The 13020-nt window shown below is 43.8% G+C and overlaps 1 protein-coding gene and 1 long non-coding RNA gene across 2 annotated transcripts; both read right to left on the bottom strand.

Moving 5' to 3' along the window:
• Positions 1-7127: 7127 nt before the first annotated feature.
• LOC148378481 (janus kinase and microtubule-interacting protein 3-like) lies at positions 7128-11804 on the bottom strand. The gene is made up of 5 exons (XM_088367879.1): positions 11745-11804; positions 11615-11683; positions 11461-11538; positions 11171-11404; positions 7128-7136 (listed from the first exon to the last, which is right to left on the bottom strand). The coding sequence occupies exons 2-5, from the start codon at positions 11636-11638 to the stop codon at positions 7128-7130; spliced, it is 345 nt and encodes a 114-aa protein (XP_088224005.1). The 5' UTR covers positions 11639-11683; positions 11745-11804.
• Positions 11805-11936: 132 nt separating this feature from the next.
• LOC148378480 (uncharacterized) lies at positions 11937-12629 on the bottom strand. Its single transcript, XR_015855854.1, has 3 exons — positions 12439-12629; positions 12254-12352; positions 11937-12164 (listed from the first exon to the last, which is right to left on the bottom strand). It is a non-coding gene; the product is annotated as an uncharacterized LOC148378480 (long non-coding RNA).
• Positions 12630-13020: the final 391 nt, after the last annotated feature.

Below are 13020 nucleotides of genomic sequence, written 5' to 3'. Positions count from 1 at the left end.
GCGGGATCGTGTTGTTCAGTGCGGCATGGTGTTGTTCAGTGCGGCATGGTGTTGTTCAGTGCGGCATAATGTTGTTCAGTGCGGCATGGTGTTGTTCAGTGCGGCATGGTGTTGTTCAGTGCGGCATGGTGTTGTTCAGTGCGGCATGGTGTTGTTCAGTGCGGCATAATGTTGTCCAGTGCGCCATAATGTTGTTCAGTGCGGCATGGTGTTGTTTAGTGCGGGATGGTGTTGTTCAGTGCAGGATGGTGTTGTTCAGTGCGGCATGGTGTTGTTCAATGCGGCATGGTGTTGTTCAGTGCGGGATGGTGTTGTTCAGTGCGGCATGGTGTTGTTCAGTGCGGCATAATGTTGTTCAGTGCGGCATGGTGTTGTTCAGTGCGGCATGGTGTTGTTCAGTGCGGCATGGTGTTGTTCAGTGCGGCATGGTGTTGTTCAGTGCGGAATGGTGTTGTTCAGTGCGGCATGGTGTTGTTCAGTGCGGGATGGTGTTCAATGCGGGATCGTGTTGTTCAGTGCGGGGTGGTGTTGTTCAGTGCAGGATGGTGTTGTTCAGTGCAGGATGGTGTTGTTCAGTGCGGCATGGTGTTGTTCAATGCAGGATCGTGTTGTTCAGTGCAGCATAATGTTGTTCAGTGCAGCATGGTGTTGTTCAGTGCGGCATGGTGTTGTTCAATGCGGCATGGTGTTGTTCAGTGCGGGATGGTGTTGTTCAGTGCGGCATGGTGTTTTTCAGTGCGGCATAATGTTGTTCAGTGCGGCATGGTGTTGTTCAGTGCGGCATGGTGTTGTTCAGTGCGACATAATGTTGTTCAGTGCGGCATAATGTTGTTCAGTGCGGCATGGTGTTGTTCAGTGCGGCATGGTGTTGTTCAGTGCGGCATGGTGTTGTTCAGTGCGGCATGGTGTTGTTCAGTGCAGGATGGTGTTGTTCAGTGCAGGATGGTGTTGTTCAATGCGGCATGGTGTTGTTCAGTGCGGGATGGTGTTGTTCAGTGCAGGATGGTGTTGTTCAGTGCGGCATGGTGTTGTTCAGTGCGGAATGGTGTTGTTCAGTGCGGCATGGTGTTGTTCAGTGCGGCATGGTGTTGTTCAGTGCAGGATGGTGTTGTTCAATGCGGGATGGTGTTGTTCAGTGCGGGATGGTGTTGTTCAGTGCAGGATGGTGTTGTTCAGTGCGGCATGGTGTTGTTCAATGCGGCATGGTGTTGTTCAGTGCAGGATGGTGTTGTTCAGTGCGGCATGGTGTTGTTCAATGCGGCATGGTGTTGTTCAATGCGGCATGGTGTTGTTCAGTGCGGCATGGTGTTGTTCAGTGCGGCATGGTGTTGTTCAGTGCAGCGTAATGTTGTTCAGTGCGGCATGGTGTTGTTCAGTGCGGAATGGTGTTGTTCAGTGCGGCATGGTGTTGTTCAGTGCAGGATGGTGTTGTTCAGTGCGGCATGGTGTTGCTCAGTGCGGCATGGTGTTGTTCAGTGCGGGATGGTGTTGTTCATTGCGGCATGGTGTTGTTCAGTGCGGCATGGTGTTGTTCAGTGCGGCATGGTGTTGTTCAGTGCGGCATAATGTTGTTCAGTGCGCCATAATGTTGTTCAGTGCGGCATGGTGTTGTTCAGTGCGGGATGGTGTTGTTCAGTGCAGGATGGTGTTGTTCAGTGCGGCATGGTGTTGTTCAGTGCGGCATGGTGTTGTTCAGTGCGGCATAATGTTGTTCAGTGCGGCATAATGTTGTTCAGTGCGGGATGGTGTTGTTCATTGCGGCATGGTGTTGTTCAGTGCGGCATGGTGTTGTTCAGTGCGGCATGGTGTTGTTCAGTGCGGGATGGTGTTGTTCAGTGCAGGATGGTGTTGTTCAGTGCGGCATGGTGTTGTTCAGTGCGGCATGGTGTTGTTCATTTCGGCATAATGTTGTTCAGTGCGGCATAATGTTGTTTAGTGCGGCATGGTGTTGTTCAGTGCGGGATGGTGTTGTTCAGTGCGTTATAATGTTGTTCAGTGCGGCATGGTGTTGTTCAGTGCGGCATGGTGTTGTTCAGTGCGGCATGGTGTTGTTCAGTGCGGCATAATGTTGTTCAGTGCGGCATAATGTTGTTCAGTGCGGCATGGTGTTGTTCAGTGCGGGATGGTGTTGTTCAGTGCGGGATGGTGTTGTTCAGTGCGGCATGGTGTTCAATGCGGAATGGTGTTGTTCAGTGCAGGATGGTGTTGTTCAGTGCGGCATGGTGTTGTTCAGTGCGGCATAATGTTGTTCAGTGCGGCATGGTGTTGTTCAGTGCGGCATGGTGTTGTTCAGTGCGGCATGGTGTTGTTCAGTGCGGCATAATGTTGTTCAGTGCGGCATGGTGTTGTTCAGTGCGGCATGGTGTTGTTCAGTGCGGCATAATGTTCAGTGCGGCATAATGTTGTTCAGTGCGGCATGGTGTTGTTCAGTGCGGGATGGTGTTGTTCAGTGCAGGATGGTGTTGTTCAGTGCGGCATGGTGTTCAGTGCGGGATGGTGTCTTTCAGTGCGGCATGGTGTCGTTCAGTGCGGCATGGTGTCTTTCAGTGCGGCATGGTGTCGTTCAGTGAGGCATGGTGTTGTTCAGTGCGGCATGGTGTTGTTTAGTGCGGCATGGTGTTGTTCAGTGCGGGATGGTGTTGTTCAGTGTGGCATGGTGTTCAGTGCGGCATGGTGTTGTTCAGTGCGGTATCGTGTTGTTCAGTGCGGTATCGTGTTTCTCAGTGCGGTATCGTGTTGTTCAGTGCAGTATCGTTGTGTTGTTCGTATTGTGTTTAACACTTAGCCTCTAACACTTAGCCTCTAACACTTAGCCTCTAGCATCTAGAAGGTAAATAAATAGGAAGGAAGGACTCACCGGTGACGTCTTCGCCCACGTCCAAGCGTTGTACTTTGTATTTTCATCCTTCTGACAGTGGAAAACATAGCCAACAAACACCGTGGAACCTAAACGAATGAAAGAAAACTATCATTTGGCCACAACCAACATTCACAGATACAACACAATGTGACGTGCGGGGTTGAGGTTAAAGGTTGAGTGAAGGGCCCTCGTTTTAAACTACTTTTTTGAAAAGGATTGGGAACAAGTAAGACGTATTTAATTTATTTAATGGGAAGTAGTAAGAGCTATTGAATTTAATCTATGTATTATATTCTATTGTATTGTATTCTGTTGTATTCTTTTGGATTGTATTCACACTAACCCCACTAAAACTTCAGCCCACAAAAACTCGCCTCTGGCGCCTAGCCTCTGGCACTTAGCCTCTAACACTTAGCCTTTAACACTTAGCCTTTAACACTTAGCCTTTAACACTTAGCCTAGAAGGTGAATAAATAGGGTTAAAGGTTGAGTGAAGGGACCTCGTTTTAAACTACTTTTTTGTAAAGGAGTGGGAACAAGTAAGACGTATTTAATTTATTTAATGGGAAGTAGTAAGACTTATTAAATTTATTTAATCTACTTTTCTTCCCAGGCAAAATTTGATGTGCTGCAATTCCAAATTTCCAAAGTGAATGAAGGAATGAAGTCCTTTAAATTATGATTTTGTATAAATACTAGGCATTAACACAAAATCGACGGCACAAAATGGGCAGACTTTACTTGTTTGAAAAGGACTGGTTACAAGACAGACTTTTTTAATTTATTTAATGGGAAGAAGACTTATTTAGTTTAATTGATCTATTTTTGTTCCCTGGCAAAATTCGATTTGCTGCAATTCCAAATTTCCAAAGTGAATGAAGGAAAGAAGTCGTTTAAATTATGATTTTGTTTAAATACTAGGCATAGACACAAAATCTACGGCACAAAATGGGCAGACTTTACTTGTTTGAAGAGGACTGGTTACAAGACAGACTTTTCTGATTTATTTAATGGGAAGAAGACTTATTTAGTTTATTTAATCTATTTTTGTTCCCTGGCAAAATTGGATTTGCTGAAATTGTATTTTGCCAAATCTTGCCTTGAGACCTGATAGGAAGTATTAAACGCTTAGTTAAATCAATACAAGTTGGTAATAAGAGCGAGTAATGTTGGTTGAACCGATGAATGAAGGTTGAAAGCAATTTAAATTATGACTTTGTATAAATACTAGATATTAACAGAACATCTACTGCGCGAAATGGGCAGAGTTTACTTGTTTGAGAAGGAGTGGCTTATTCAAAACTAAGATTTATTTAATCTGTTTGTTCCCAGGCAAAATTGGATGTGATGCAATTCCAAATTTCACCACATGATGGTGCCCAATTTTGACTTCATAGGACATATTAAACACTTAGCTTGTTATTATGTTCAAGGTAATCAGATTTGTTTATTATTCTAATGGCCTCTTCAAAACTATTCTGGATTACTACTTTGGATCTATTCTACATTACTTGGCAACAACATACTCTGTAACAGATTAGGCAGTATAATCATATCTGTTAACTTGAGAGTGCCCACACTCAATCTACTTATCGTGATGTGTTAAATCAATTACTGTTAGACATTATTTGTCTGATAATCTACCAAATCTTTGAATTGAAGAATTTGTGATTTAATTAATAGCTTGTTGTTATGTTAAGGGTAATCAGACTTGTATATAATTCTAATGGCCTTCTTTTGAAAACTATTCTGAATTACAACTTTGGATCTTATATTACTTTGCAACAATCTACTCCGTGACAGATTAGGCAGTATAATCACATATGTTAACTTCAGTGCCCACACTGTATTTATTTATGGTTATTTGTTAAATCAAGTACTGTTAGACATGAAATAGGAAGTGTTTAACATAAATGTTATGGCTACTCACCATTGTAGCTCGCTCCTGGTCAATGATACGAGCCTCTTCTTGCAGTGGAAAACTTGCAGCCAACAAACACCGTGGAACCTAAAGGAATGAAATTAAACATTAACATTTCGCCTCGACCAATTTTCACACGTACAACGCAACGCGGCTACACTTCTGCTATTACAAACGTAAATCTCCTTAAACACAATGAGTGTTACTTACCGTGTACGCTCTAGACGGTCCAGTTGCAAGCAGAAAATAAAGATATTTCTGTTGATAATCGTCGCTGCTCAGTGGCTCACGGCCATCGCGCCAACAGATTTGAATTTTGGCGGAGGTTCGGGCAATTACGTCATATCCACGGCACATGACTGCGACGTAATACCCGCTTATCTGAAACGGCAGTTAAAAGTAGAGTTACATCAAGTTTTCTTGGAACCTAAACGAATGAAAGAAAACTATCATTTGGCCACAACCAACATTCACAGATACAACACAACGTGCGGGGTTGGGGTTAAAGATTGAGTGAAGGGCCCTCGTTTTAAACTACTGTTTTGAAAAGGAGTGGGAACAAGTAAGACGTATTTAATTTATTTAATGGGAAGTAGTAAGACTTATTAAATTTATTTAATCTACTTTTCTTCCCAGGCAAAATTTGATGTGCTGCAATTCCAAATTTCCAAAGTGAATGAAGGAATGAAGTCCTTTAAATTATGATTTTGTATAAATACTAGGCATTAACACAAAATCGACGGCACAAAATGGGCAGACTTTACTTGTTTGAAAAGGACTGGTTACAAGACAGACTTTTTTAATTTATTTAATGGGAAGAAGACTTATTTAGTTTAATTGATCTATTTTTGTTCCCTGCCAAAATTCGATTTGCTGCAATTCCAAATTTCCAAAGTGAATGAAGGAAAGAAGTCGTTTAAATTATGATTTTGTTTAAATACTAGGCATAGACACAAAATCTACGGCACAAAATGGGCAGACTTTACTTGTTTGAAGAGGACTGGTTACAAGACAGACTTTTCTGATTTATTTAATGGGAAGAGGACTTATTTAGTTTATTTAATCTATTTTTGTTCCCTGGCAAAATTGGATTTGCTGAAATTGTATTTTGCCAAATCTCGATTTGAGACCTGATAGGAAGTATTAAACGCTTAGTTAAATCAATACAAGTTGGTAATAAGAGCGAGTAATGTTGGTTGAACCGATGAATGAAGGTTGAAAGCAATTTAAATTATGACTTTGTATAAATACTAGATATTAACAGAACATCTACTGCGCAAAATGGGCAGAGTTTACTTCTTTGAGAAGGAGTGGCTTATTCAAAACTAAGATTTATGTAATCTGTTTGTTCCCAGGCAAAATTGGATGTGATGCAATTCCAAATTTCACCACATGATGGTGCCCAATTTTGACTTCATAGGACATATTAAACACTTAGCTTGTTATTATGTTCAAGGTAATCAGATTTGTTTATCATTCTAATGGCCTCTTCAAAACTATTCTGGATTACTACTTTGGATCTATTCTACATTACTTGGCAACAACATACTCTGTAACAGATTAGGCAGTATAATCACATATGTTAACTTGAGAGTGCCCACACTCAATCTACTTATCGTGATGTGTTAAATCAATTACTGTTAGACATTATTTGTCTGATAATCTACCAAATCTTTGAATTGAAGAATTTGTGATTTAATTAATAGCTTGTTCAGGGTAATCAGACTTGTATATAATTCTAATGGCCTTCTTTTGAAAACTATTCTGAATTACAACTTTGGATCTTATATTACTTTGCAACAATCTACTCCGTGACAGATTAGGCAGTATAATCACATATGTTAACTTCAGTGCCCACACTGTATTTATTTATGGTTATTTGTTAAATCAAGTACTGTTAGACATGAAATAGGAAGTGTTTAACATAAATGTTATGGCTACTCACCATTGTAGCTCGCTCCTGGTCAATGATACGAGCCTCTTCTTGCAGTGGAAAACTTGCAGCCAACAAACACCGTGGAACCTAAAGGAATGAAATTAAACATTAACATTTCGCCTCGACCAATTTTCACACGTACAACGCAACGCGGCTACACTTCTGCTATTACAAACGTAAATCTCCTTAAACACAATGAGTGTTACTTACCGTGTACGCTCTAGACGGTCCAGTTGCAAGCAGAAAATAAAGATATTTCTGTTGATAATCGTCGCTGCTCAGTGGCTCACGGCCATCGCGCCAACAGATTTGAATTTTGGCGGAGGTTCGGGCAATTACGTCATATCCGCGGCATTTGACTGCGACGTAATACCCGCTTATCTGAAACGGCAGTTAAAAGTAGAGTTACATCAAGTTTTCTTGGAACCTAAACGAATGAAAGAAAACTATCATTTGGCCACAACCAACATTCACAGATACAACACAACGTGCGGGGTTGGGGTTAAAGATTGAGTGAAGGGCCCTCGTTTTAAACTACTGTTTTGAAAAGGAGTGGGAACAAGTAAGACGTATTTAATTTATTTAATGGGAAGTAGTAAGACTTATTAAATTTATTTAATCTACTTTTCTTCCCAGGCAAAATTTGATGTGCTGCAATTCCAAATTTCCAAAGTGAATGAAGGAATGAAGTCCTTTAAATTATGATTTTGTATAAATACTAGGCATTAACACAAAATCGACGGCACAAAATGGGCAGACTTTACTTGTTTGAAAAGGACTGGTTACAAGACAGACTTTTTTAATTTATTTAATGGGAAGAAGACTTATTTAGTTTAATTGATCTATTTTTGTTCCCTGCCAAAATTCGATTTGCTGCAATTCCAAATTTCCAAAGTGAATGAAGGAAAGAAGTCGTTTAAATTATGATTTTGTTTAAATACTAGGCATAGACACAAAATCTACGGCACAAAATGGGCAGACTTTACTTGTTTGAAGAGGACTGGTTACAAGACAGACTTTTCTGATTTATTTAATGGGAAGAGGACTTATTTAGTTTATTTAATCTATTTTTGTTCCCTGGCAAAATTGGATTTGCTGAAATTGTATTTTGCCAAATCTCGATTTGAGACCTGATAGGAAGTATTAAACGCTTAGTTAAATCAATACAAGTTGGTAAGAAGAGCGAGTAATGTTGGTTGAACCGATGAATGAAGGTTGAAAGCAATTTAAATTATGACTTTGTATAAATACTAGATATTAACAGAACATCTACTGCGCAAAATGGGCAGAGTTTACTTGTTTGAGAAGGAGTGGCTTATTCAAAACTAAGATTTATGTAATCTGTTTGTTCCCAGGCAAAATTGGATGTGATGCAATTCCAAATTTCACCACATGATGGTGCCCAATTTTGACTTCATAGGACATATTAAACACTTAGCTTGTTATTATGTTCAAGGTAATCAGATTTGTTTATCATTCTAATGGCCTCTTCAAAACTATTCTGGATTACTACTTTGGATCTATTCTACATTACTTGGCAACAACATACTCTGTAACAGATTAGGCAGTATAATCACATAGGTTAACTTGAGAGTGCCCACACTCAATCTACTTATCGTGATGTGTTAAATCAATTACTGTTAGACATTATTTGTCTGATAATCTACCAAATCTTTGAATTGAAGAATTTGTGATTTAATTAATAGCTTGTTCGGGGTAATCAGACTTGTATATAATTCTAATGGCCTTCTTTTGAAAACTATTCTGAATTACAACTTTGGATCTTATATTACTTTGCAACAATCTACTCGGTGACAGATTAGGCAGTATAATCACATATGTTAACTTCAGTGCCCACACTGTATTTATTTATGGTTATTTGTTAAATCAAGTACTGTTAGACATGAAATAGGAAGTGTTTAACATAAATGTTATGGCTACTCACCATTGTAGCTCGCTCCTGGTCAATGATATGAGCCTCTTCTTGCAGTGGAAAACTTGCAGCCAACAAACACCGTGGAACCTAAAGGAATGAAATTAAACATTAACATTTCGCCCGGACCAACATTCACACGTACAACGCAACGCGGCTACACTTCTGCTATTACAAACGTAAATCTCCTTAAACACAACGAGTGTTACTTACCGTGTACGCTCTAGGCAAAATTGGATGTGATGCAATTCCAAATCTATCTGAAACGGCAGTTAAAAGTAGAGTTACATCAAGTTTTCTTTTTTAATCAACACAATCATTTACAACCGTTGACCAGAAAGAATCGTCGAAATTCGACGTCCCCCACAAACGCCACGCTCACTCGCTTTTCAGGGCAACAAAAGTACTTCTTTTTAAAAACGATGAGTTGTACTTACCGTGTACGCTCTGGACGGTCCAGTTGCAAGCAGAAAATAAAAATATTTCTCTTGTTAGTCGTATGTTACCATCCGCTGTGTCTTTGTCAACATCGCCGCCATTTTCCTACTTCCTGCTGCGAGCCACGCCCACGGATTTAAATTTGGGCGGAAGCTCTTTCCATTGGCGTCGTTTTCGCGTATAGCAAATCCGATTGGTTGGGAAGGGGGCACGGTTATGCAGCCGAGGAGTCCTGTGATCGGTGGGATGTAAAGTAGGCGTCGACGTCACGTCCGCGTCACGTGACCACGACGTGGCAGACGTCAAATAGCAACCGCTGTTTTGTTTAGTAGACTTACAGTTGTTATGCATTGACATAATGGCGCACACACCAAATAGATTTAAATAAATTAAATAATTCTTCTGCCCACTCTCTTTTAAACAAGTTAACTCTCCCCGCGGATTTGAATTCCGGCGAAAGTTACGCCCATCGACGTCACGTATGTCACGTGACCACGACGTGGCAGATGTCATATAGCAACCGCTGTTTTGTTTAGTAGATTTACAGTTGTTATGCATTGGCATAATGGTGTGCACTCAAAATAGATTTAAATAAATTAAATATTTCTTCTGCCTACTCCCTTTTAAACAAGTTAACTCTGCCCACGTCCATTGACGTCTTGTCTGCGTCACGTGACCACGACGTAGCGACGTCATATAGTAACCGCTGTTTTGACCAGTAGACTTAGTTATTATGCGTTGACATAATGGCGCACTGGTTAGCATGGCCACCTCTTAAGCATGATGATGCGGGTTCGACGCCTGATCAATGTTAGCATGGAGTGAGCTCAAGTGCATGGCGCTGAAGATTTGAATCTTTGAAATGCGCTGAGGTCTGACATATCAGGCAGAATGGTTTGCCATCACGTTCAACAAAAAATAGAAACTTTCCCACTCTGATTAAAACGTCCTGTGTTCATCTACGTATTTTCGTTTTGCTGTGCATCTTTTCCCTGCCATTTCGAGAGCCCAATTGACACTCATAGTTTAAAGAAATGTGTTTGCCCATCCTACTTTGTGGAATTTCACCACATGCGCTTTTGACCAAAATACCAAATTGAACTCAAGTGAAGCCAACACGCACAACCCCCCCCCCCCCCCCCCCCCCCCCACACACACACACACACACACAAATGTTGATATGAACATAAAAGAGCCGCATGCGGTTCGGGAGTTGCGGCTTGGCCAAACCTGTACTATACAACTTTATTTGTATAAAATTTTCACAACAGCTGTCACACAAACAAAGCGGGAAAAACCGAAGACGTGCGTGTTCCGCCCACGCTGGATTTATTTGCACCTTTGAAAAGACACCGTATTGCCGCAGATGTGGCAAAGAGTACTTTTGGGCATCTGAGACGGAAGGATGTCCAAAGCATCACGTCACCTGCTCTGGTAGGCATGGTGGTGGGACGTTGAGGTCAACCGCTTTGGGGTTGGCTGACTCTTTGATCGCAGGATGCCACACACTTGAAGACAGAAGCAGAAAAGCAGAGCTAAATGCAAAATGTACTCACCGGTGACTCCAATTTTTTTCCCCCCTGAAGAAACAGCTGGACGGGTGGCCCCGGCTGGCCAGTGGGACTCTTGTTATTCTGACCCTTTTTAGTGCGCGTTTGGGGCAACAACCGTTTTTTGTGGCGCTCTCTTCTGGTTCAAAAGTGCCCTGCATGTGAATTTGCTTTTCCTGCCTTCTGATTGGATGAGCGCCGGTGTGACGCGGTGCCTCTGTCACCGTGGCGGGGGGTATACGTTGGCATCGGAGCGTCTGCCAACGTCTGAGACCGGCTGGCAGTGTATCGGAGGTGTCGAGTGCGGTGCCGCTGGAGCTCACTCACCAGCTGGTGTTAGGGCCACAGAATGAAGGCCAAGGAGAAGAATAGAAAGAGAAACAGAAACTTCTCCTCCAATTGTTTGATTTGTCTCTTCTGAGCTTCGATGAATTCTTTCAGCTCTTTGTTCCTCTAGGACGGACAAATGGAAAGTGGCATTCAAAAGCCAGTAAGCGTGCAAGTAAGTGCCGGGCTGGCTTTGGGCCCTTACCTGTTGCGCGCTGTGCAGCAGATCCATTCTCTCTTGGAGGATGCAAGCGTCGCGCTCCCTCAACTCGCACATCAGGGCTCGCTTCCATTGGTCCACGGCGCTCCTAAGCTCTTCTCTCTGATCCGCCGTCAGCACGTCATTCACGCCAGCGTGGCTGGCTTTTTCGCCGTCCGTGGCGGGGCAGTCCCGCTGCGGTAGCGCCTCGTACAACATGGCCTCCAGCTCCAGGATCCTCTGGGCCGCAATCCTCGTCCATCAGTGGTCCGGCGGGAGATTTGAGGGCGGCTTACCTTATGAGCCTGGTCCATGGAACACTTCCTGAAGTCCAACTCTTCATCCAGGTAGCCCTTCTGCTTGCAGAACATATCCTAGCACAGCTCAAGGTCAGAATTGTTGGGGCACATTGCCGGAGTTCCCCTTGGCTGATGTCGCGTGTCTGTCTACCTTCTCACTTTCAATGTCCAACATCTTCTGTTGAAGTGCTGACTTGGTCACTTTGATGTATTCTAACCACTGAGGAAAGGCTGCTGTCACATAAGCAGAATGCGAGAGCGTGCGTGGACGTGCGCGTTACCTTCTCGGCTAGGGTGAGAAGGGTCCTGGCGTGAATCACGACCACCTGCTCCTCGTTGGTGAGATTCTGCAAGAGCCCAAAGGCACAGCGTCAACAAGCTTCTTTCAGCGCAAAGCCTTCCAAAAGTCACATTTGAGCCGCCGAGTCTCGTGGAGTGCGAACATAAGGAGTTCGACATACACTTACGGCGTTATAGCCCAGGATGTCCAGCTTCTTCATCAGATCACTGATGACGATGTCCGGGGGAAAGGCGCAAGGAGCAATGTAAGGTGTTCTGGGACCTCGGGTTAAGGTTAGGGTTGCGAGGGACGCCTTACGTACGCTCACGCCCTCGGCCTCGCAGTAGATCTGCAAAGGGCTGAGGCCGTCTGGGAAACGGACTTGCAGAAACTTCAAGACGGGGGAGCGCCACTCCCTCTCCTGAAAGGCAGAGGCATGCATCCGTCCGTCCGTCTGTCCGTCCGTCCGTCACATCTCTGGCCTCAACACGCTTGTGCGAGTCTTCCCACCTCCAGCTCCAGGATGCGGAACTCAAGCAGTTCGTTTTGGTCTCGGATATCCTGGATGTGCTCTTTCAGACGCGCTTCTTCCGCCTCCATCCGCCTGACCTGAAAAGACAGTCAGACCTCATCTGCGGGGCTTCCCGACAGGTGTGACGCCAAGCGACTCCGCCCAGCGCCTTTCTTTCCGTCACCTTTTCGGCCAACTGCTGATTGCTCTGACGCAGCAGCTGCTTCTCCTCCACCCACTTGACATTCTAGAAGAGACAAACGCGTGGACAGCTTTGGAATGTTGTGTCATTTTCATCCACAAATTCTTTGGTTGACTGGAAAATGACATTTGCTTTTCTCCGCATTTTCCCAGCCACGTTCGGGGGGGGGGGGGGGGGGGGGGGGGGTTGGTCCAGTAATGCCAGACGGATGAGTGACTGAAGAATGTAGCTATTTTGTCTGAGAAAAAGGTGTGCTCATTGATGAGCTTACCTGTCCTTGTTGCTTCAGCGCTGACTCCAGATCTGCTACTCTGCTTTGATAGTGACCCATTTCTACCATCAGCTTTTCTCTGGTCTGAAAGGAGGAGGAGGGAGGCTCCTCCTCCTCCTTTCAGACCAGAGAACACCCGAGGCTGGGTGAGAACGGGGAGGCTGCGACCCGGCCGGGGGTTGCGGGAAGGGGCGCCACCTTGATCTCCTTCTCGGCGTCGTAGTCCCCTTTCGCTGGTCTGGGCTAGCAGAGCGTAGGCTCGTTGCAGCGCTTGATATTCTTGCGTCAGCTGG

This window comes from Syngnathus floridae, unplaced genomic scaffold (assembly GCF_059516105.1).
Source record: "Syngnathus floridae isolate MCC-2025c unplaced genomic scaffold, RoL_Sflo_1.0 HiC_scaffold_42, whole genome shotgun sequence".
In the NCBI taxonomy this organism is placed as follows: domain Eukaryota; kingdom Metazoa; phylum Chordata; class Actinopteri; order Syngnathiformes; family Syngnathidae; genus Syngnathus; species Syngnathus floridae.
Note: the sequence above shows the minus strand (reverse complement) of the source record. Positions and strands in the feature narration are given on the sequence as shown.

Excerpts from the sequence above, each read along its gene's own strand:
- LOC148378481 (XM_088367879.1), bottom strand. The coding sequence starts at position 11,638 with ATGTTGGACATTGAAAGTGAGAAG. Across the intron at positions 11,539-11,614 it reads TGGACATTGAAAGTGAGAAG|GATATGTTCTGCAAGCAGAA; the intron begins GTAGACAGACAC and ends GAGCTGTGCTAG. Across the intron at positions 11,405-11,460 it reads CCATGGACCAGGCTCATAAG|AGGATCCTGGAGCTGGAGGC; the intron begins GTAAGCCGCCCT and ends ATTGCGGCCCAG.